The 26,162-nt window shown below is 39.1% G+C and overlaps 2 protein-coding genes across 2 annotated transcripts in view; one reads left to right on the forward strand and one right to left on the reverse strand.

Moving 5' to 3' along the window:
• On the reverse strand, positions 1-16,967 carry LOC306997437 (uncharacterized protein; the record flags this gene model as incomplete). The annotated part of the gene is made up of 6 exons (XM_079610742.1): positions 16,365-16,967; positions 16,220-16,282; positions 15,790-16,106; positions 5,985-6,160; positions 1,025-1,204; positions 1-53 (listed from the first exon to the last, which is right to left on the reverse strand). Exons 1-6 carry the CDS (start codon positions 16,446-16,448, stop codon positions 1-3), a joined length of 873 nt encoding a protein of 290 aa, XP_079466868.1. The 5' UTR covers positions 16,449-16,967.
• The window catches only part of LOC306997439 (uncharacterized protein), a 13,965-nt gene continuing 3,208 nt past the window's right edge, over positions 15,406-26,162 (forward strand). The window contains exons 1-2 of the mRNA XM_079610744.1: positions 15,406-15,579; positions 15,750-15,875. The gene's annotated coding sequence lies outside the window, so the exon portion shown is untranslated. The remainder of the gene's footprint in view (positions 15,580-15,749; positions 15,876-26,162) is intronic.

A 26,162-nucleotide genomic window follows, 5' to 3' on the forward strand; every position in this document is an offset into this window, starting at 1 on the left:
TCAGGCTTTTCTCTGGTTCTTCTGGTTCTGATCATCGCTGGACTCTGGTTTATCTTTAAGAAGCGTCAGTCTCAAGGTAAAACTCCTTAAATACTTTAGAGAAACTCTCCATTTATACAGAGTTTAAAACAGCTCTTTGAAGTGTGAAAACTTTTAACATTAATGTTAAAGCCTTGTTTATACTTCCGCCTGGCTCCGCACAGTGAGCCTCTGCGTGAATTCTCTTTTTTATTATTATTATTATTCACCACCTCCAGGCATATTAATAGAGGTGCACACACTATACCTAAAGTTCAACTTGCTCAGTTAGCTTGCTTCTGGTTCTCAAAACCCCCAATAGCTTGTTCTACATTGTTGCACCTTCATGAATGAGACATGCAGATAACTACTGTAGCTCAAAGATTAATCAACCTTCAGTGAATTTTATATAATCATTGAACTCTTCAACCAATTCTGAGTTTGTCAAAAAAAAGTTGCAACTGAAAAAGTTAACACTGCATGTTTAACTTTTCTATATTAGTTGTCAAAATAAATAATTGCAACAGTTCTATCATAGGCTACCTAAATTAAAAAGGAAAATGTCTCTTTTGAATCCCCATGTACAAGAATGTGAACAATGCGGAAGTCAACAGCACATAAATGCCAGAATGTAAAATTTGTTATTTTATGGATTTAAAAATTATCCATTTTTGTCCTCTTTACAAATTAACGCCAGCTACAAATGCACAGTGCTTATATTTATTTGTAGGCTACATTTAAAAATGACATCAGTTTGTGCCTTATATTGTGATCTCACATAGCAGATTATTTTAGTCACAGACACATGTGACGCATAACAAATACATGATGCATGCATGCAGTTTTGACACAGCTTTAATCGCCTTTTTGATTATTTCACGAGTCAATTGACGTCAAAACTAAGGCTACAGCACGCCGCATTTGCGCACCGCGAGCACAGTACAACGGCTGACAGGACAGGAAAGTTAGTTTTACTGACATTAGGCCTGACAACATCTCATCTTACCGAAGATAGTACTGATGTAGGCTAGGACAACGCGCGCCGCTTTTCTCAGCATCTGACAATGCTGAGAATGCCAATGAGACGCGCGGAAGCCTTTTAAAACAGCGGGGCGCCAGCAGATTGGACGCCGAAGAACCGCCCTGATGATGATGATGGACAGCTGCCACGGCCTATCACAGGAACCTGAGAGCAAATAGAAAGCGTACAAGAGAGGGAGAGAAAAACAAAAGCAAAGCACAACAACAAACACTTATAGAACGTAACACCGTCATTATCAACACTTTAATAATGCTAATGTCTGTGACTTCTCTTGTCTCGGACTCCTCTCAGAGGCTGTGGGGGGTGCAGGAGGGGCAGTTATCATGGGGGTGCAGGAGGTGTTAATATCTTGTCTTTCATATAGAGAGTGTCAGATAGTCAGCTATGATACAGAACAGGCAAAGGAAAAATTCCTTTCAGATAAATATCTCGATGTGTCCAAATAGGTTTTTCAGTAAAAAATGAAGGGTTCAATCCAGTTGTTTCAACTGGTTTTGTAGAGTTTTAGACTGTTTGAGCAGTGTGTATGATTGTCAACATCCTGGCCTTATCTAAACATGAACTGTTGACTAAACTTGCTCATGCCAACTAAGGGAGTGCGAGTGAGCAGCAGATACTGAGCTCTTTAATTCGCGATCAACCTCGTTTTATTGTACGGTGAATAAAAAAAAAGCATTATTTTTCTTTGAAGCAACAAACGCTAAATACTTTGTTACAGTTATTGGTGTGGATGACACGCAGCGAAATACATATGTGGCCTGTGTTTCTATCCTGAAACATTTAATATCGTGAGAGTGACAAAATAAGCTAAAAAGAGATCCAGCGCGTCTGCGAGAGAGAGGCAAAGAAAATGCCCGTTCTTAATTTATGTTGCTTTTGTAGGCTACTACTTTAATTTTGTACCGTTTTAATTGTAGCCTACACAACAAAGCTGCAATTTCTTTGTCAATACAAATTTAAAATGTCTAAAATCTTTCGTTATGGCCGGAAAGCACTGGCAATCGTCTCAACTTCGTGAATGATTCACAAAACAATCATTTATCCTCGTCTAATCTTCTTCAACAGCACCTTCGGGTTTTGTCGTCTGTACAGCGCAACAGAGGCTCAACTGGAATGTAGCAAATTTATGTTGTAATGTGCCATTATTAATTAAACAAAACGCTTGACTCTAATAACCTGTTAACTATTAAAGCATCAAGAACGGTAAATAATAAACGCTGTCGGCTAACATCGGTTAACAGCATGTAGGCTTTGTAATGTAAATGACTCGGACTCTGGGTCCATATGAATTAGCTCAAATGATCTATAGGGAATTTTAATAACTAATCATGAATATGATTAATATATTGCATATTACAGTTACATTAAAGGCCATGTTGCAGGTTAACCACCACTGTCGATTAATGGGTACATAAATCACTCAAGATATGTATATCGTTTTTAAAATGTCTCAAAAATGGTCTTAAATACTAGTTTTTTACGTTTTTGGTATTAACGTTTTTTTTACGCAATTCGGTGATGACGTCACATTGGGGAGACGTGGAGGAAAGCTAGCCTGATGGCCGTCAAAGCCGATGAAGTGCATAGTCCGAGGAGAATGAGTGGAGAGTTGGTGAAGTGTCCTGGTGAGTTGCTATCATTTAGCAACGCAGCAATGAGATAACGACACATATTTTTTTTTAACTGTCATTGAATAGCACCGAGTGAAAAATCAACGTTTTCTTTATAGTGGCGGTGATCATGACGTTAGTTCAGATAAGTAACGGTAGCCTTTGTCATAGTACTGGTAAACTTTGTCTTTGTCATCTATAAATAGAAGGCATCGTGCGAGCTATATGGGCGTTTCTAAGCGTTTATCTCTTCCTCCGGTGAAAATGTTGTTGCAAGCGTAGCCGCCGCGTGTCTGTCGCGGTGTTTGGCAGGTGCTCGCGCGGGCGGTGCCGTCCCGTGGAAACTGCGCTGGAAAGCTTGTGCTGTAGGGCAGTGAGTGTGTTTGGGTCGCTGGTCGAGGAGCTCACCCCGCTCACCCCACCAGATGTGACTGAATGCTGAATGCATGCTGAACCCGTTTGTGCTGAAGATAGCATACACACATCTCAGGATCATGGTCCCCTTCAAGCCAGCACGCACGAGTATGTTGATTGTTTGTTTACTTTTTTCACGAAGTCTTATGAACCAACTTAAACAGTTATAGGTGACTATAGATGTGTTGTATAGACAATGATCATGTTCTGTAATCTGCGCTATCTGAATACTCTCTACTACTCGTCTCTCTAGTCACTCTCAACGCTCTCACTGCGGGCTTTGGTAAACTCTCTCCCCAAGGTGACGTCATGGAATGCATTGTGGCGGAAAGGAGAATCGTTGGCGCTGTAAGATAGTACCTACTTTTTCGTATTATATTCCGTTTTGTGATACCCAACAACATAAAATACAATGGATAACAGTTTAAATGTTCATTACCAACAAGCAAATTGCACAAATTCGTTGAAAAATTAAACCTGCAACACGGCCTTTAAATTATCGAAATTGAAAATAGATAGATTATATGAATATATGAATAATCAATCACAACGTCTTATAATTCCTCATTCATACATCAATAATCTTATTTCAGATCGATTATGAGATAATCCTTAAGGGAAATTAATGTAATTATCAAATCGGTGTTTGTCCAGCAAACAACCATAAAAGATTAACCTATCAATTTCTCAATAAAGTTATCCCTTCTTACAAACTCCAGGAAATATTAACTTTCTGGCCGTGAACATTAATTTTCCTGTGTTTATAAAATTAAAACTACTCAATGTAGTAAATAATAAGAGGTAGCTCTTGAATCTAATCTCATTGACTTTGTAATTACGAGCATTTACACAGCAACAGTCGGGTATAATGGCTTTAATAAGAGGTAGCTCTTGAATCTAATCTCATTGACTTTGTAATTACGAGCATTTACACAGCAACAGTCGGGTATAATGGCTTTAATAAATGCAAAACTACAGAATATGCGGACTACACAATATACACTGATTATATGTCTATGTACATAACTTACAGTTAAACAATACAAGACTAAACGGATAACTGATGAGAGAGGGAGAAAGGGAGAGATAATGAGAGAGAGAGTGTGCTCTGAGGATGAGAGCGACTTAGAGCAGGAGGTTCAAGTGTGTGAGAGAGAGAGAGAGAGAGAATAGATCTACAGTAATGAATATGCAATTTTTTCACATTTGATTACTTTATTAAAATTTCTGTACCTGTTAGATCTACCTGAAAAACTCTAAAAACACTGTTTAATTCATTTGTAGCCTGCCTTTGTTCTATTGTATTTATTTGAAATTCGATTATTTGTTCTTATTTTGTTACTGACTGCTTACTTGTCTTTAATAATGTTTTTAATTCACATTAATTAGGCTGGTAGTTTTTGTTGTAGTATCAAAATTGGATGAAATAATTGGTATTTCACTGGTGTCTAAACATTTGTACCGCTGACCCAATCCTCAGCACTGAGCCCTTCTGGAGCTGCTCTTAATATGTGCTGTACTATTAAATGAAAGATAAAATATGATATAGCAATATAATGAAAAGTGAGAGTATAGGAGCCCATACAATGCATTTTAGCAGGCTTAATTAAGCATGAAAATAACTGAAAGAAATATATATTTGATGAACAAATTAAGCCAACTGATATGATTTATATTATTTTGGTTTATCTACTAATACATTTAAAAATTACAAATGTAGTGAAAATGCAGGGATCGGTTACGGTATCGCCGAGAACCAAAAATGAAAGTATAGGACTCGTTCTGCAAAAAGTGGTATAGGTGCATCCCTAATTAAACATATTTGGGAAAAAAATGTGAATTATTATTTTTTTATATCAAAATAATTTAAGGGACTATTTATCAAAATTTTCTCCCAGGGGAGCACACCCCTGGATCCCGCTTTACAATTATGTTGATCAGGGCATATATCTTGGCTTAGCTTACCTCGCTTACCTCCCAGGGAAAAAAGCACTAGCGCCTCAATGCACGGTTATTATATTGTCTGCTATATTTGCTTTTTATTTATTAAATACATGCAATTGGTTGATGAAACATTTATTAAAATTAAGATACAATTTATACAAAACGAAATTCACTTTAAGGAAAGGTTTTCTACAAAGCAAAACTTAATGAATTGGTAAAAATATGTCTGACGATTTACAAAAACAAAACTAATCTGCACTTTAATGTTAAAAGACGTAAATGTTAATAATTTGGAATACAGTCATGTGAGACTTTCATTTTAATTCTTTTATTGCTGTATTTTATTTACATCTAATCGAATAGAGGATTTTACCCAAAAAAAAAAATGTGCATTTTATATGCTGGATTATGCAGAAATATAAGTTAACAGAAGAAGGACTTTGTGTATTTCGTTAAAATATGGTGGAATGTGCAGAAATTGGTTAAATGTTCAACAATTTTCTTCAAGTCTGAGACTGTTGCATTTAATTTAATTTTTGGTTGATGCAATGTGCATAAAGTTAAAATATTGAAACTAATAAAACAAGTTTTAAAAAAGAGAATGTTTCATTTAAATAAATTTTAGATGATGGAATATGCAGAAAGAATATAATTAGGCTGAAAGGTCTGCTTTGTATTCAGGTCGTGCATCATGTTTTTGAAGTAAAGTAACTAAAGTAACTAGTAAAGTAACTAATTACTTTTGAAAATAAGTAATCAGTAAAGTAACTGGATTACTTTCTTGGAGAAGTAATCAGTAACTAATTACTATTTCCAAGTAACTTGACCAACACTGGGTCCAATACATATTATAATTAATAAATAACAAGTCTAACGTATCCAGATGCATCAGAATAATCTAGCTAACACTGTTTGCTAGACTAATACCTGTCTTGTCTGCTTCTGAGCTAACTTACCTGAACTGTCTCCATCACTGCTCCCATCTACTGTCCAATCCACATCATCCTCATGGTCACTAAATCCTATCTCATCCTCACTTTCATCTGCAGGAAGAGCCAGTTCTGCCCTTCTCTTCTTTACCTTGCCATAGAATATGGCAGTGCTCACTGATATATCTGTATTCATACTGTATCTAATCAAAAGTAAAAATGCCATTTAAATTAGTTTTTTTTCTTCCATAATACAAATGCCTAGGCAGTCCTTAACATATGACTAATAAACATTATATCACTGGCATTAATATTGATGCTGCACAAAAACTAAGAATGCATCAAAACCAATGTTGTTTCTAATCTTTGACATGTCCAAGACTGTGATAAAAGGTAAAAAAAATCCAGTCCACAATCACATTTTATATTGAAAATAAGTAATTTTGTGTTTTTTCCCCCCAAATCAGTGACATAATTTATGAATTTGGCAATTAAAGAGTTAAAATCTTGATTTTTTTAAAAACATTTAGTAGTTTTGAACAGGACTGAGGTTGATTAATAGATTTATGCAAAAAAAAATAAAAAAAAAATATTTATCTGATCAATTTTTATTAGAGCCCAACCGATATGGATTTTTGGGGGCGATGCCGATATTAACTCGAAAAGAGCCGATTTATAAGCCGATATTTTAATTTTGAAAATAAACTGGATATTAGACCCATTTCCTATAAACTGCACTTACACAACATTCAATAGCCAAATATCTGCCTGTTCTATGTATGTGGGCTGTATAAATCATTTTCCAGAAGGGATAATCTTTTTTAAAAAAGCCTTAGATTACAGTCTCAATGACTAAACAATTGCACATCAAAAGTATATATTTTTTAATGATCAAAAAACAGTCTGGTTTTAAACATTTAACACTTTTACTTACTTCCAGTTGAAGCTGGTTTTAACAGTATGTGTCTGTAAATAAATTATAATACTAAAGTTAAAGTAAAAGAGCTATACCAAACAAATTCAATATTCCACAAAACCATGTCAATTAATAGAAAATTAAATTAAAATAAGTTAAATGTATAGCTACATATAAAATAAATAAATATAAATTATAAAATAAATAAATAATACCAAAATATAATTAAAACAATGTAGAATGGTCTCAATATATACTGCAAATTGTAAAACATACATTTTCAATATGACAGGCCAAGGAGAGATGATACGTCTCATTGCTATAACTGTCACGCTATTAAAGAGATTGTCAAAAGTTTAAAGGACAGTCAGTCAACTACACTGTAACAACGTAACGTTACTAGCTAATTCCGCTTCACTCTCGGCTTATTTAACAGCAGCAAAACTGGACATGATAGTCACAAATTTTGTCATGCTTATTTGAGTTAAGAGAACTGATGGGGATGTTCTTTTAATTGTTATTCAAGCGATGTATGTCTCATGACCAACTCACCATGAACTCACTTAACCAGTGCCGCCGCTCCCACCACGCGCTGTGCGGACACCAAGATCGAGCTGAGGGGGCACCAAAAAAATAGCCTCCTGGAAGTTCCGGGAGTCTCCCGCATATTGATAGCGGCTCACTGATGCCCGCGAATTAGTTAAAATCTCCGGAATCTAGAGCGAGCGCGCCCGCGAGACAGAGACTGTGCTCCAAACCGCGTAGCGCGTGCACGGCAGAGAGAGAGAGAGCGCAAGAGACCGCGCGCGTGCCTCATGAAACGCGTGTGCCTCATGAAGCGCATTTAATATTCTGGTTGACAAACTATACAACGCCAACACTCATGACATGGTTGAAGGCTGTTTCGTCCGTTTTTTGTAATTAAAAAAAAAATAAAAAAAATTAAATATTCATTTATCGGCCATTATAAATGCCGATACCGATAGTTTGGAAAATGCCTAATATCGGCCTGCCGATATATCGGTCGGGCTCTAATTTTTATAGCAGTTTAAAGGGGTCATGACCTGAGAAACCAAATTTGCCTTGATCTTTTGGTATATAAGAGGTCTTTGTACCATTAAAACGTCCTGCAAGTTTCATAGCTTAAGACGTCCTCCCCATTATAAACGAATCATTTATTTAATCAAGCTCTAAATACAGCTCGTTCTGGATCCATGGTAAGAAGTGACGTCACGGTACGAAGTGACGTACCAGCGTTTGCATATGACTGCCTCCAGCGCAAGACAACTACGCTTAAAGCGCAAGGCAACTACGCTCATTTCGTATCGTTGTCGCGCCCGCGCGCCTCACAAGTGTTCAGTCGACGGACAGCGAGTGGGTCTGTGTACAGGGAAATTACGATGCCGCAGATGTGCTGTTCCTGGCTGTGGACAAACAACATCTTTGAATACGCTGCCGATAGATCCAGTCGTCAGGGAAAAATGAATGCACTTTATTTTTTGCGGACGTCCCAGTCACGGCAGTGTTAGTTTAACCCCCTGGGGTCTGAGGGGTTTTTGGGGCCCTTGAGAGGTTTTGACATGCCCTGACATTTGTGCTTATTTCAGCTACTTACAACATACCTTTGGCCAACACATAATTATGCTGTATTCAGCACAAACTCTGCTACAATAATATGTGAGCAAAATGGAAGTTACATGTTTGCATTTTATAGAAAAAAAATATTATGCGTGGTTAGTAAGTTTTGGGAAAAAATGTGTCACTGCAATGAGCTCATATAACTCATACTGAATAGTTTGGCACAAGACTTTTGAGTTACCATTCTTGTAGGCTAGGATGTTTACTACAAAATGATGTGAAAATCATTCTGATCACTCTTTCACAAAACAACAATATAATGATTTAAACTTTGCAAGTCAGTTTTTGTGCCAGTACTGCTTTATGCGTAGGGGTGTTGATGGCCATGAATATGAATGAGGGGAGACAATAGACACTCCCCCAATGGCTAATGCCCCCATCAAGGTGCTGTGAGGCAGAGAGGAGAATCTGAGAATGAGAGGACATTCAAAGGTTTTGTTTTTTAATCTGTTTTTATTGTAATTCCTCTATGTGGAGGAACTAAATGTTGTGCCTCACAAGACCACAGTGCTACCGTACATATATAAACATATAGTACCAGTCAAACGTTTGGACACATTACCATTTTTAATATTTTTGGAAGATGGCTGCATTTATTTGATAAAAAATACAGAAACAACAGTAATATTGTGAAATATTATTACAATTTAAAATAATGATTTTCTATTTTAATATACTTTAAAATATAATTTATTTCTTTGATCAAAGCTGAATTTTCAGCATCCTTACTCCAGTCTTCAGTGTCACATGATCCTTCAGAAATCATTCTAATATCATGATTTGATAATCAGGTATTATCAATGTTGGAAAAACAGTTATTATTATTATTATTAAAAAGAAAAGCATTTATTCAAAATAGAAATCTTTCCTAACTATATACTTTAACACATCCTTTAAAAAAAGAAAGAAAGGTAGTGTATACTGTTACAAACAGACTCATGGGCGAATGTGAGTAAACAGAGGTCACTTGCGGTCCAGTTTCCCGGGCAGGAATCACGCAGTCTGTGCAACCATGTCAACATCAGTCTCGGTTTTCCATGACAGGGTGGACTTGGACCTGTTGCTTGTTTGCCATGGCTCTCTTCGGGACCGGTGCTTGGACATGTTCATTGTCACATCTGTTGATAACACAATCAAAGAAACTGTATTATTATCGCTATCAATCACTATGGCCATGGATTAAGAAAAAGACAACAGTTTTTGTAATTTCACACAAGAATAGGTAGGCCCTACTTGTATATTATGACGAGTATATTATGTATATTGTAAACACAATTACATTTCATCAGTAAAATATTATGTCTGTGCACTTACCATCATTCTCGATTGAGAACTGAACGACACCTGCGTGTCCCTCTGCGGTGCTGGAGGAGGAGAGTGTGATGCAAACACATTCCTAAAAAAATAAAAACAACTGTTAGCATACATTATCCAAAGATGGGCGATTAATGGGTATGGACGCACAATGCATGTAGTCTATATATCTGTTGATGGGCCATAGGACGGAGAAATATCTATTTATGGGCCATAGATCGCGAGCTGTTGATGGCCATTATCTGCGCACGCATTTAGAGCATTTCAAACATTTACACCTGTATTCACAATCATCTGTGGCAATATTTTAGCGTGTGTCATAGGCTAACCAAAACCGAACATTTATATATAAAAATATAATGTCTAGTATTTAGACAGTAGCAGGGTCCGAAATTAACACCCGCCAAGCGCCAAATGCGGGTAGATTTTCCATTTGGCGAGTAAATCTCAAAAGGCTATCCGCCACACTGGCGGGTGAATGTTCATACCAAAATAGTAATGTAATAAAATGTTTTTAATAAAATGTTTGTCTCGCCATAGTCTTATCTGATCGGTGAGTAGCCGAATGTAGACGAACTGCTGCGCGTGTGACAGGGCGCATTTTTAACTGAAGAACGAGCAGAGAGAGAGAGCCCCGGTCGCGCGCAGCGCGCGCTCTCTCTCTCTCTCTCAGTGGAGACAGGCGAAAGGCTTCACCGTCTCCTAAGGCTGTCTTCAGCATCCGAAATTAACACCCGCCAAGCGCCAAATGCTGGTAGATTTTCCGTTTAGCGAATAAATAATAAAATAAAATGTTCGGACACTCGGGAGGTCGTGAGATATTGCACACGTTACGAGTCAGTTAAACTGATATTCGCTTCAAAGCAGCTGGTACACGGCACGACTGTCCGTGAGCTTTCGCGCTAAACACAAGAGACCGGAGTTTTCAATGTTGCAGGCAATAGCTTCAGATAGAAAATGACAGAAATGTGTGTGAACAGTAATGGACAGATTATGAACAGCTAAATGAACAGTAGCCATTCCTTTCAACATAAAAACGAGAGAGAGAGAGAGAGAGAGAGAGAGAGAGAGAGAGAGAGAGAGAGATTAAGTGTGTGTGTGTGTGTGTGTGTGTGTAAAATAAAAAATAAAAAAATTATTATAGCCTACATTTCAAATTTTGCTCTGGACAATTGTTTATGTTTGTATTCAACATAATACCTTATTATCTCAATTAAATGTACTGAAATTAATGTATATGTGACACAAAAAGGCTGTTTATTATTTTGGCCGGTAAAAAATATGCTTGGCTGGTGGTTTTTTTCATCTACCAGTCCCCGTGGCAGGTGAGCCAAAAAGTTAATTTCGGACCCTGGACAGTAGGCTATCACATTTTACCGGAGGCTGAAATATATTTGCACGAAATCATATTTACACCTAAGCAGATATTCGCAAAAGTCAGTATTTTTAGCATTATAATCAGTGTCATAAGCTAATCAAAACGGATTGAAATATAATACAAATATGTTTAGAGAGTAATATCACATTGAAACACGACCATATACGAATGTTAGGGATATTGTAAGGCAATCTTTCCTGTAATATGTCAAAAGCTAACCAAAACTAAGCAAAATATAGTCTGAAAATTCACATGAGTTCTATATAATCAGAAAAGAATTATATAAACACTAAACAACTTACTCGAACTTGTATCCTCTGTGGGATCAATTCGCTCTTGAAAATGCAGCCGTTCTCCGTCTGAGATGCAACCGTTTCTCTGAGGAAAAGTCTATTCTGGGCTCAACAACGACGACGCAAACTGTAAGTAATGTATTTAAAACTTTAAACTACTTTTTAAATACGCCGAATCCGCAAATGTTCTGGCTGGGGGCGTTAATAATTGATGCATAGGCCCTGACGTTAGCCAATCATAACAGTGGGCAACACTGAACTCTTAAAGGGGAAACACCCCCAAAACAGACTGTTTGAATCAGAGGATGAGAAACAGGGAAAAGGTCATAAATCACTACATTTTAAAAGTTTTTTGTAAAAAAAAAAAACTATAGTAATACTATAATTGCACCTAAGGGAACATAATAATAAAATAAAAAAAAAACATGTCATGACCCCTTTAAAGTAGTGGCTGTTTTCATTTACATTTACATTTAGTCATTTAGCAGACGCTTTTATCCAAAGCGACTTACAACTGAGGACTACAGCAAGCGAGTCATCGTGAAGAGGCAAAAATAACGCAAGAAGTGCTCAAAATACAAAGTTCAGGCATTGCTCAGAGTAGCATAAGCCAAACAAGGGAGGATAAAAGTTTTTTTTTTTTTTTTTTTATGTCAAGTGCTCACGGAAGAGATGAGTTTTCAGTTGTCTTTTGAATGTAGTCAGGGATTCTGCATTCCGGACGAGGGTAGGGAGACCATTCCACCAGCATGGAACCGTGAATGAGAATGTTCTGGAGAGTGATTTTGTAGCTCTCTGTGATGGTACCACGAGTCGTCGCTCATTGACCGATCGCAGGCTTCTGGTAGGGATGTAGACTCGTAGGAGCGAGTGAAAGTACGAGGGAGCTGAGCCTGTGGTCGATCTGTAAGCGAGCGTCAATGCCTTGAACTTGATGCGAGCAGCCACATGCGAGCAGTTATGTTTTCAGCCACGAACATAACGAAAGGATGTGAATTTGAACAATGCACAAGGGTTAAAGAAATAGTTAAAATATACGGTCTTTGTTGTTTCTACTTTAATTTGGATTTTAAACGTTAAATTATAATATAAAAAATATAACAACTAAAATGTTAGGTGCGATTAATTACAGAAAAATGTGCAATTAATTAGCACTAATGTTAAGAGTTCATTTACAAATCATGCATTAACTTCTCATTTCTTCCCACATTATTCTGGGACAGACTGAAGCAAGTTCACGTTATAAAGAATCTCATATTTCACAATAATAAAGTAGTAATATAAAGACGAGCAATTCCAGCATTATGGACGTGACATTTGCAGTCAAAACGTAAAATATAAATTCTCAGAAAATGCATTTAATACCAATATATTTAAACGCCTGTTTATATGTCCATACTCCCTTAATAAAGTTATAATTTATTATTAGACCCTTAAGGCGAGACACTACAGGTGAATAGGGAAATATTTGTAACTAGCAGATATCACCATGAAACTTTCCCAGTTGATTACCTACATTAAGATGAGAAAAAAATGTATTACAAGTTTTCTGTAATTTATTGTTTAAATATGCAAATTAGGCATTATCTAATTAAATATGCGCTAATTTGCCTATATTTTAAAAAACGAAATCTCAGAATTGGATAAAGCCAGGTTCAAAATTCTTTTTTCATTGTGTTCACATATTAGATGGGAAAAAAATTACAGAGGGATTTATGGATATCTACTTTTGTTATCCTGTAAAACAGAATATACTGTCAATAGCCTTAAAAAAATTATTTTCGCCATGTTTTTTGGAATAAAATGTTATATAAATCAGGCTAGGAATAATATATTTACAAATCCCTCTGTAATTGTCTTCATAATATAACTAGGTACAAGACTGGAAAGTTTGGTGTGTATAGGTGCTACTGAAGAGGAGATTTCGGACTTGGAGTATGAGAGAAAAATCATTTTGAGAAAAAGGCATTTAAAGATTTGTAATGTAAAAAATCATTATTTTTTAGTGGAAACAACTATTTACTGACACAATATCTTATCAAATCATTAGCAACAACAATACAAACGACCTAAATCACATCAAAACTTATAAACACAGCATTTATGGCCTTCAACTGAACAGAAAAACAGTCAAAAACACACATCTAAATGTCAGAGCGCGTCACGTGATGCATCTGAACGAATCAGGTTGTCAGAAATTGACATCAGCCAATGAGATTTCGCTTTTAGGGTTAAATGCCCATTTTACTTTCACGATTGGTTACTGATTAAAAGGAAATGACCATATTTGGATCCAACAGCATTGTACAGAAGAGAGAGAGAGCTTCACAGACGTGTGTGAGATTAAAGGAAGAACACAGAGATCGCGGAGCAGCGCGTTGATTTAGAACGGCAACTTTTGTTGAATTTCAGAGAAATCTACTGACGCAAATAGACAAAGTGTAGTAAAATAAAGACCTAGATGTGTATTTTGGACTTTTTTTCAGCACCAGTCTGAAAGAAAACATGTTATTGAAGACAAATAGCCCAAAATCTCAAAATTGACCAGTGAAAAAAAAACGATGTTTTTGCCTGCCGTGTCTCGCCTTAATAGAGTCCAGACATTAGAAAAATATCAGTCTACACATGCGTTTTATATTTAAAATGAGGGAAATACACATGCATTATTCACGGACGTGACAAAAAAAGACGTGAGTTTGTGGGAGACAACATACTTTGTAGAGATTCTGCGAATTAAAATGCACAAGCCAAAATAAATAATACCAACCGAAGGGATGAGTGTTCGCTCTCTATAGAACATCAATTATTTGTATTTATTTTAAAAAATTTAATTTCTGAGGAGAAAACGTTGTTCCGGACATGACATATTTCCGTTATGGTATTTTACGCTGGAAAATCAGAGAAAATGCTTTAAAAACTTGAACAGAGACCTATTTGTGTGTCTCTGTTTGGTATTTGAAACAACAAACATCTGAGACATCAGTAAGGTGAGGCTGCACAATTAATCAAATTTAAACTAAAATATCTGTTATAGATTAGCATATCTCTCATGCTGCTAAAATTAGAAAATTATTATTGTATAATTAGAATAATAATGTAGTAATATAACTAATATCACATAAGATGCAATATATGTCAATAATGCAATAAATGTCTTGTATAGAAGACTTAATTTAAAGCAGTCAACAGTGATCGAATATCAAAGAAATATATCTAATACATTCACACAGAGTATGAAAAAAAATTAATCGCACTTATTATTCAAAATCAACTCATTTCGTGTAACGTAATGCTCTTCAATCACCCACATTCACAGCATTTTATATATAAATATAACCAAATCAAAAACGAACACGATTGACGAAGATATCACAAAAAAAAACATACCGGTAACCATACCTAGTTGGAAACATGCAGTTATTAATCATTATATAATAAATGTGTCAAAATGCAGTTATTAATAATTATTTAATAAATGTGTCTTCTCCTGCCAAACATTCAAACACAGAAGGCAAATTAGCAGTCACGCTTTAAACAGACTTACATGCAGAACTTACATGTCAACGGCTCTTTCACTTTCAGTGCTTCACATCGCCACCTAGCCGCCTGGAGTGCACACTACATCCAATTTCACACACTTTTGCGTCACCATATGCATGCAGATTTCCCCCTCATAACGCTCGTCTAAATGCAGAATAAAAAGTGATAACGCAACGCAACTTTTGCCTTTTCTCTTCAGATCGTTTCCGTGTAAACAGCCTTACTTTCACGATAACATTCCCTCTGGATCCAGTCCAGTGATTGTGGATGGTGACTGAAAAATGTGGATGGGGACAGGAGATTTATTTTTTTATTTTTTTTCTGTTGATTAAACCACCTCTACTGTATTAGAGAGATGGATAAAAAAATGATAAAGAAATACTTTTCCAGGCCATAATAAGCTTACAGTATCCAGTTTTGATATCTGGTGTCTGATTTTCAATAGAAATGACAAGGGAGCAGTAGGGTTGGGAATCGTAAGAAATTTTCCGGTTCCGATTCCAGTTCCATTAAAATTATTTAACAACTAATAAATAAATAGTGGTAAGGAAAAAAGCACAATACTTAACTGAAACAATCCTTTTTGTGTTTATTACTTACTGTTAAATGAATTTACAGGTTGTCAATGTAAAAAAAATAAGAAGAAAAATCAACATATTACAGTATTTAGCAATTTTTCCAAGATTTTTTTTTTTTTTTTTTTTTTTTTGAAGGAAAATCAACATGTCAGCTTTCTCTGGGAGAATTCTGGACCTCTCCTGGCTTATTGTGTCTCCAGCAGTGAATACCCTCTCTGAAGGAGTAGAAGATGCTTGGACAGACATGTATGATTCAGACAGGTGAAACAGAACAGGCAATGCCTCTCTCTTCTCCCACCACCAAACAGCAGGGTCTTCATAGGTGTAGATTGAGGATATTTCTTTGTAGAAAAGAAGTTCTCTGTCAACTCTCTCATCAACTGACAAGCCACTGCCAGTAGCATTTGGAAGCACAATCCTCTGCAGAGCTTTATCCTCCTTCTCAAACAGAACTGCTAATGGACACTTTTTGACTTTCTTGCAGGGCACTTCCTAAAAAGCAAGAATATTAGTGTTAGTTAATTAGTAATATGATGAACAAACAATATATCCTTGTCAACAACACCAGAAAATGTATCTTTATCATTGTGTGAGTTTGCATTCACCTTTGAAGTGTTGTCCCGTTCTTGCTCATGGGCTTTTTCAGTTCCCTGCTCTTCTGACACCTCCTTTAGAGAGAGCTTTGCATTACAAGCAAATATTCACAGTATACATTGTTCCCTGTGTTTGTGTGAAAGAAAACAACAATACCTTGTTTTGTGCCATTACTGCAGCCAGTTTCACTCTCTCCCAAATGTTGTCTGCAAGTAGCTTATTTTTGAAGCGTGGATCCATCACTGTAGCCTCTTCAAGGAAGTGCCTGATGTCCTCATTCTTTAAGATTAAGATAATACATCAAAAACAAGTAATCTGTAAACGGTACTGAAGCCCTAAGCAGTAATCTGTTATTTTATGATTATCATCATCATGAAATAAGTGTTAAGTAAGGTGGGTAGTGTATTTTACTGTCTGCTTTACCTGGTACCGCTTGGACAGATCTCCCTAAACCTTTCTCTTGATTCCAGCCACAAAGCAGGGCTCGAGACTAACGGCGTCCTATCGTCCTGGGGACGATAGAAAATGTGTTTAGGACGAACAGAAATATTCTCCAGGACGCCTACAGGACGAAAGTGTGTTCATTTATTACTAGCCTATTAGGGTAACTTACTTAGAAAATGCCAAAATTAACCGACCAAGCGCTGACTACAACGGAGCGCGTCTTCTCATGCTGTTACTATAGTTACTATCACTGGCCGGCTACTCACCCGGAGCCTTGTTTCGCGGTACATCTATCACATGGTTTAATGACATCGCAAATATGTTGCGCTGGTTAAACAACGGTGAGGACGAGGTCAAATAGATAGAGCACCAAGACGGCCCTGCATCTTCTAAAAACTAGAAAAAAAATGTTAGATAGTGACGATTTGGGAAGTGATCCAGTCAGAACTGATGTCCTGCGTTTGCGCACATTTGTACTGTAACGTGCTGATCCACCCAGCGGCACACGGGTTGACATGCGCTGCATGTCTCAAAAACGTTAAAAAATGTAAACGTCTGGGAGAATGAGTAGAGCGGACATATAGATCTGAATAAGAGTGACGACGCAAAAAAAGCTAGCTCTATTCGGTACGGTTTTCTGTGCGCACACACCCGACCCGAAGCGTGCAGCCATGCGCAGACATGTATACAGCGCGCGAGGACTGAATTGAGCTCTCTTTCGCGTATAAATGGATAAATACACACAACATTATGTCGAAATGTCCGTTTTGGAGAGTATTCACGTAAACTATGTTGGTTATGTCTTAAACAGATTTGAGTGTATCGGATGTGCATCCGTGCAATTATATCCGCATGTCATTGGACATGGTCCGATGTCTTAAAGTGACAGTGGGTAATAAACCTAATGCGGTCTGTGTCCTTAATATTGTATTGTTAAAACGTTTTGAGCTGTATGTATTTTTCTCTTAATTTTAGTATTTGTAAAAAAAAATTAAAAAAATTGTTCTGCATGAATACAAAAAAGCATTTAACTCCTGTCTTTTTTTATTAAATCAGTTTTTTACCTGTTTACAGATAACTACTTTGAATGGAGCTAAATAAATATAATAATATATATCATAAACATTTTAATGGTGTTTTTATTATGTGACTAACAACTAAAAACTATAGATGATAATAACAAAGTAGGCCTACATAAACAACGTGTTCATTTTGGGACGGTTGACATTCACTTTAGGACGGTTCAAATTATTTTTCAGGACGGAGGTGAAAAAAGTTAGTCTGGAGCCCTGCCACAAAGAGTGCGTCATTCTCTTGAACTTGAAAGTGTTCTTCAAGTTTCTGGAGGATAGGAAGGACTGGAGGATAGGAAGTAATTAAAATAAAATAATAATAAAATAAAACTCATTATTTAATAATATTAAATTACTTACTAAGGAGATGTTGCTTTTCGTGCAAAACAGTCTTGGCCATTGAAGATCTCTTTAGCCATACAATAACACTTCTGATACGTGCACACCATAGAGAAACAGAGTCTATTGAATAGATTTTCTGTGCCGCAATGTTGTGTATGTGCAAAGCATGCCATTTTTTTAAGCTGGAGTCTACTGACAGCTACATTCATGTTTGCAGCATTGTCCACTGTGACTGCAACTATTTTCTCCCTAACTCCAAACTCATCCAAAATTGTCTATATTTCTTGGGCAACATTAGGACCTGTCTGAACGTCATAGACTGCTTTACTTTTTGGGACTGTTTGTTTCATTTTCCCCTCACTAACAAAATGTAGTGTGACTGTAATGTAGTGGTCCTGTGTAATGCTGGTCCATCCATCACTTGTAATTGCTGCACTGTGGATGTTTTTAGCGCATCAATTACATTCTGCTTTTCAGTGTCATACCAAGCAGGAATAAGCTGGTTGGCTAAACAGTCCCTAGAGGGTGGGTGGTATTTGGGGTTAAGACACTTTGTCATCTCGCTAAAATAAAGAAAAAATCGAAATTAAATGTTTAAATGAACACCTCTTAACCTGTATTATACATGATCTCTCTGTCTCTGCATAAAAGCTAGTTGTAAATTATATTTGAGTTATTGTTATAGTATATTCTTTACAAGTTATAAATTCAGTTACAGCTGCATGCATGTGCCTAAACACTTACCTAAACCATGGGGACTCAACGGTGGAAAAAGGATGTAAACCTTTCACTATAAACCGTGTAACAGCCCTGTGGCACTCATTCATTTTCTCTGTCGTAATTTTTCCTTTACTCGCTAAAGTAAACGGAGTTACTGTCTCTGACGTTCAAGGAGCGGGTGTGGGTGTGGCGCATTGCGTGGTATCCGCGCTTGGTGCGCTATGTTCAACATCTGGGAAAAATCGTACATAATATTGATATGGTATAGTCTTTTACTACTGAAATAATACGTCGTTTACCCATCTATGAATTCATACCTGGCGATGGGGACATGCAAGGTGCAGTTGTCTTCCTTAAACAGTCGAAAAAAATTCATGTTTTGAGGTTGATTCAGTGGAGCAGTTGCAAATGTTTAGACATATTGCTCGTACAGCCTCCTTTGCATGTTATTCGCTTGTCACAGGTGTTACATTTTGCTTCATCATCATTTAATCGTATGAAATGAAGCCACACTTTTGACTTTCTCTTCGTCATGCTTGTGAACAAGAAAATATCTCACGCAAATGAGTAGGCTATAGCGATCGCGTCGTGTTAACGAGTGAACGTTGAGAGAGTGTGTGTGAGGGAGAGTGCGTTAATCGGTTGCGCTGCTGGAGGTTGCGGACAATGTAAATTGATATTCACGAGGTGAGATATATCTATTAAAGGAAACGCTCCGAGCGCTGTGCAGTTTGCACATTCGCACACACATTGCAGAAGAACCGAAACGTAGAAAAACAGTTCCGTTTTTTTCCAAAAAACAGATCCGGTTCTGCATAAGAACCGGTTTTCGGTTCCCAACCCTAGGGAGCAGCAACGTATTCATTTTGTATGATGACCCACTGCTGACGTTTGACAAGTGAAAGTGAGATTCTCTAACCCTATTCTCTAACTACTAGGGCTGGTCCGAATACCATTTTTTGAGCTTCGAAGCTTCGGTAGTAATGAACATCGAATATTCGAAGCTTCGGAGAGAGGGTGCTGAACATAATCTTCTCTCTAATAAAAGCAGGAATCTCTATGTGTCTGTATGTCTGTTTGCATTTTGATTATTTCGAGAACCGTTCATCCAATCGACTTCACAAGGGAGTGCAGTGTCGATTTGGTGCAATATAGATAGACACGTGAGACGCGACACGTTCAGAATTAATAAACTTTTAATAAACGACAGAACAGCGCGAGTGTCACGGTTATGGTGCGGATGAAGACAGGCAGAGGCCAAAAGTTCCAATTCAAACTTTTACTATAATAAAACTTAAACAAAACTGGTACAGGCAAGGGTAACACTCTCCATACACAATGACATCCAAACATTGACCGACAACTGAAGGGAGAAAGACAGGAACTTAAATACACAGATGACAACGAGTGACGACAGGTGAAGACAATGAAGGGTGATTAACTGATTAACTAGACAGGTGATGAAAATGAACTAATGAAAATGACGACAGAGAGGAAGAAAAACACTGAATGAGAAAAAACAACCTAAAAGTCCATGGACACAACAGAAAACACATTAACAATGTGACAGAACCCCCCCCTCCCCCCAGGCGCGTCCTCGCGCCGTAAAACATCCAAAGGGGTGGGAGGGTGGGCGCCCTGGAGGCTGATGGACAGGTGGCCGATCTGGAGCAGGAAGCCTCCAGGGCGGAGCAGGACGTGCAGGTGGCCAGGGCGGAGCAGGATGAGGGCGTGGCCATGGCGGAGCAGACGGACCCTCAGGCGTCCATGGTGGTGAGGACCCTTCGGGCGGCCACGGCGGAGACGACCCTTCGGGCGGCCACGGTGGTGAGGACCCTTCGGGCGGCCACGGCGGTGAGGACCCTTCGAGTGGCCACGGCGGAGACGACCCTTCGGGCGGCCACGGTGGTGAGGACACTTCGGGCGGCCACGGCGGTGAGGACCCTTCGGGCGGCCATGGCGGTGAGGACCCTTCGGGCGGCCATGGCGGTGAGGACCCTTCGGGCGGCCATGGCGACCGCGTCGGCAGGGCCTCCACGATCCCCTCAGAGGACTTATTGCCCCCCCCCAAAATTTTCTTGGGGAGGTCAGCACTGGACTGGACCCGCGGCGAAGAGGACTCTGAGCTGACCGGGGCCAGCGGCGAAGGCGGTCCTGGGCTGGACGGGACCAGCGGTGCAGGAAGCTCTGGGCTGGACGGGACCAGCGGTGCAGGAAGCTCAGGGCTGGACGGGACCAGCGGTGCAGGAAGCTCTGGGCTGGACGGGACCAGCGGTGCAGGAAGCTCTGGGCTGGACGGGACCAGCGGTACAGGAAGCTCTGGACTGGACGGAACCAGCGGTGCAGGAAGCTCTGGGCTGGACGGGACCAGCGGTGCAGGAAGCTCTGGGCTGGACGGGACCAGCGGTGCAGGAAGCTCTGGGCTGGACGGGACCAGCGGTGCAGGAAGCTCTGGGCTGGACGGGACCAGCGGTGCAGGAAGCTCAGGGCTGGACGGGACCAGCGGTGCAGGAAGCTCTGGGCTGGACGGGACCAGCGGTACAGGAAGCTCTGGGCTGGACGGAACCAGCGGTGCAGGAAGCTCTGGGCTGGACGGGACCAGCGGTGCAGGAAGCTCTGGGCTGGACGGGACCAGCGGTACAGGAAGCTCTGGACTGGACGGAACCAGCGGTGCAGGAAGCTCTGGGCTGGACGGGACCAGCGGTGCAGGAAGCTCTGGGCTGGACGGGACCAGCGGTGCAGGAAGCTCTGTGCCGGGCAGCGATGAGGGCTCTGTGCTGGGCAGCGATGAGGGCTCTGTGCTGGGCAGCGATGAGGGCTCTGTGCTGGGCAGCGATGAGGGCTCTGTGCTGGGCAGCGATGAGGGCTCTGTGCTGGGCAGCGATGAGGGCTCTGTGCTGGGCAGCGATGAGGGCTCTGTGCTGGGCAGCGATGAGGGCTCTGTGCTGGGCAGCGATGAGGGCTCTGTGCTGGGCAGCGATGAGGGCTCTGTGCTGGGCAGCGATGAGGGCTCTGTGCTGGGCAGTGATGAGGGCTCTGTGCTGGGCAGCGATGAGGGCTCTGGCGCAGGATCAGCGGCCTCTGGCGCAGGATCAGCGGGCTCTGGCGCAGGATCAGCGGGCTCTGGCGCAGGATCAGCAGGCTCTGGCGCAGGATCAGCGGGCTCTGGCGCAGGATCAGCAGGCTCTGGCGCAGGATCAGCGGCCTCTGGCGCAGGATCAGCGGGCTCTGGCGCAGGAAGCTCTGGGCTGGACGGAACCAGCGGTGCAGGCGGCTTGGAGCTGGACGTCAACCGTCCAGGGTCGAAGAGGGACCAAAGCGGAGAATGGTGTCGGGGTCCCTCTCGACCACCGCCTCTACTGCGGCCTCCACGGGTCCCGCGAAATCTGGCCAGACGGGTTCCCTCAAACGACCCTCCATGGGCAGAGGCTGGGAGATCTTGGCTCTCCTTGGCCAGGACGAAAATTTTTACCCATTCGTCCATTTTAGGGGGGTCGGTCAATCTGTCACGGGTATGGTGCGGATGAAGACAGGCAGAGGCCAAAAGTTCCAATTCAAACTTTTACTATAATAAAACTTAAACAAAACTGGTACAGGCAAGGGTAACACTCTCCATACACAATGACATCCAAACATTGACCGACAACTGAAGGGAGAAAGACAGGAACTTAAATACACAGATGACAACGAGTGACGACAGGTGAAGACAATGAAGGGTGATTAACTGATTAACTAGACAGGTGATGAAAATGAACTAATGAAAATGACGACAGAGAGGAAGAAAAACACTGAATGAGAAAAAACAACCTAAAAGTCCATGGACACAACAGAAAACACATTAACAATGTGACAGCGAGCGGGAAGCGGCGCGCCTCAACGCGGGCTGGGCTTATGCTCTGAGAACGCGGACACTGCACTATAGTGATATAAAACGCACACACACAGGTCTGTTAAATTAAGCAATACTTTTAAGGTAGTCTAGTAGATTTAAATAAAGAAAAACGAAATTTAAATAAAGAAAAACGAAATTTAAAAAAAGAAATTTAAATAAAGAAAAAACAAAATTTAAATAAAGAAAAAGAAATTTAAATAAAGAAAAAACGAAATTTAAATAAAGAAAAAACGAAATTTAAATAAAGAAAAAATGAAATTTAAACTAAGAAAAAATGAAATTTACATAAAGAAAAACAAAATTTAAATAAAGAAAAAACGAAATTTAAATAAAGAAAAACGAAATTTAAATAAAGAAAAAACGAAATTGAAATAAAGAAAAACGAAATTTAAATAAAGAAAAAACGAAATTGAAATAAAGAAAAAACGAAATTTAAATAAAGAAAAACGAAATTTAAACTAAGAAAAAATTAAATTTACATAAAGAAAAACTAAATTTAAATAAAGAAAAACGAAATTGAAATAAAGAAAAACGAAATTAAGTTAAATTAAAAACGAGATTAATTTAGATTGATAATAACGTGTAAAAAATCTAATACATTTTGTTTCTATTATTTTCCACAATGTCAAAACAACAGCTTAACCCAAAACACAAGCTCATCATGCACTTCCACATGCACTTCCACACACACTCCGCTGTTCTCATGCACTTCTGTCCACACACACTCCGCTGTTCTGCTCTAGAACACTCCCGTTGCTGGAACACTTAAGCCTCTTTTATACTCCAGTTTGGACGCGTACACGACAGCTGCGCACAGCTCAGACGCAAACTACTTGTATTTATACCTTCTGCTGAGGTCCGCTCTACTCGCATGCGCAGTAGATCGGTCTGGCCACCAGTATTATCGATAATATTTTAAATATTTATAGTTTATATTTGCATTTATGTCAAAACCTATCACTTTCAAACATCAAAATTACATTTATTAATATGTATTCGTGTCAAAATTACATATTAACATCTTATGGTGCGTTCACACCGGACGCGAATAGCGCGTCAGGCGCGAGTCATTTCAATGTTAAGTCAATGCAAAGACGCGTGTACTTAACATTGAAATCACTCGCGCCTGACACGCTATTCGCGTCTGGTGTGTGGGTGCAGTTACGGTCCCTACACACCGGACGCGAATAGCGCGTCAGGCACGAGTGATTTCAATGTTACTCAATGTTAAATCACTCGCGCCTGACGCGCTATTCGCGTCCGGTGTGAACGCACCATTAGGCGTTGGTTCTTTTTCTATCATGCACGCGTTTTCCTGAGACTCGTGTATCAGCAGGTAGTGTGCAAACTCCAACCTGTTAACATGGGTGCCGAAATAAAAACGGACATGCCACGCAGCCAGTGTGTCTCCGGCCTTATTCAAGTGCGAATGAGAACCGTTTCGCGGGGGATCCCAGGTGTGCAAAAAAAAAAAAAAAACGAATATTCGAATGTCAAATTTTCAAATCGAATACCAACCCACTGAACGAATATTCGATTATTCGAATATTCGGGTTCAGCCCTACTAACTACATAGTTTATGCAGTCGTAGTGTTGGGAACGTTACTTTAAAAAAGTAATTAGTTATAGTTACTCACTACTTGTTCCAAAAAGTAATTGAGTTAGTAACTGAATTACTCTATAATAAAAGTAACTCGTTACCAAGGAAAATAACTATCTGTGTTACTGTTAAAAAAAAACGTTGCTATAATCCAAAGAATTTGGATTTTTTTGTGTAGTTTTTACAAGTCGGTTGAAATGAGTAGAACAGACGGGTGTTTGTACATAACTTTCAATATTTATTGCACGTCGACAGACAGCAAGAGGTTTATCCTGCACTTCAAGAATTATCTTTGTAAGAAAAGTAAAGTTACACCATATAAAGTGCATAACTAGCAAATTAAATCAAACTCTCTCAACCTGAGACAACTGGTGAAGAAAAAACAACCTGGCGAACTAGCATCTGTGGTGGATGTATCGGTGTTTTTTGCCACTAGCTTTGTAGATGCGCGTGTCAATGTGAGATGCTTCATTAAATTAGAGTTGCTTACAACGGATGTCGACAAAGTCTTCGCTCCTAGACATAATGTACACATTACTAGGGCTGTAATCAACCAAAGGAAATCTTGGTCGACTGAAGTCCTGAAATTTTCGACTAAAAATCGACTAAAATTGACGTTAAGAAAAATACGTTAAAATAATTAGCTGCGCACTGTGTGCAGTACTTGGTAGCCTTGTTGTCCGCCTAAATGAATTATAAATAAACATAAAAAATAGTAGGCTATTTGCAGTATATTAAATCGTTTTTGACCTAATTATTTTGCACTGAAAGGAGTCTGACACACGAGTCTGTCGGCTCTGACAGCGTTGCATCACGCGCACCTGCGCAATATCATAGCCTATGCTTTCCGAAAATAGTACTGTTGTCAACTAGTGATATCATCACAAGAACTTTTGAGGAATATGCAACATAATTTAGACAATTGTTTTTATCATATGTATTATAATAACTGACAGCTCGCAGCAGCTCGCAGAGCTGAACACAGGAGGGCAGCTTCGCGGCTGAGACACGAATAGACTATTAACTTAAAGCTTTACTCTTAAACACAAAAGGCACGTCCATTTTAATAAAAAAGTTATATTTATTAAACAACCAGATCAAGAGCAAAAACGAAATAAAGTGCATAACTGAAAATAAAGCATAGGCTCAAAACTAATACAAACAGTGGCACAGCGCATTGCGCATTAGAATACAATAATTTTTTCCCGTTTTCTATAAATAAATAAAAATGCTGCCACACTGCCGATGTCATTGTTGACATGGTTGAGGAGGACTGACTATGAATTAAACGCTTTCACAATTAAATAAATAATATTCAGCAAACCTTCTAGTAGCCTACTTTCTTCAATCGGTCTCTCTTCTCCGGTGGTTGGGCTAATCCAAAAGAAGTGAAAACAAGGGGGGTGTTCTGAAGACAGACTGTTACCTGTGAAACAGGGGTGCTCTGAAAACACCCCCATTAGCAATTAGTGCTTTCCACCTGATGAAACCAACGCTGCAAAACTGATGAAACGAACGCGGGAAAACTGATGAAATGAACGCGGCAAAACTAATGAAATGAACGCGCCAAAAAATCGACCAATCAGAATTTTGGTCGAGCCAGAACGTATCGACCAACAATCGACTAATCGACTGGGAGATTACAGCCCTACACATTACCTCAATGAATTTGAAGTAGTGCTTATATCTCCACCAACTTTTCATCGGATTGCTCCTGACAGGATTGCTCCGTTACATCGGCATTGTAACGACAGGAAAAATAATTAGTTAGATTACCCCGTTACTGAAAAAATAACGTCGTTACCTCTTACCTCCGTTATTCCAAACACTGGTCGTAAATCATCTTAAATTGTACTATAAAGTAAAATCCAATGTGCCCAGCC

This window comes from Phoxinus phoxinus (genome assembly GCF_949152265.1).
Source record: "Phoxinus phoxinus genome assembly, chromosome: 4".
In the NCBI taxonomy this organism is placed as follows: domain Eukaryota; kingdom Metazoa; phylum Chordata; class Actinopteri; order Cypriniformes; family Leuciscidae; genus Phoxinus; species Phoxinus phoxinus.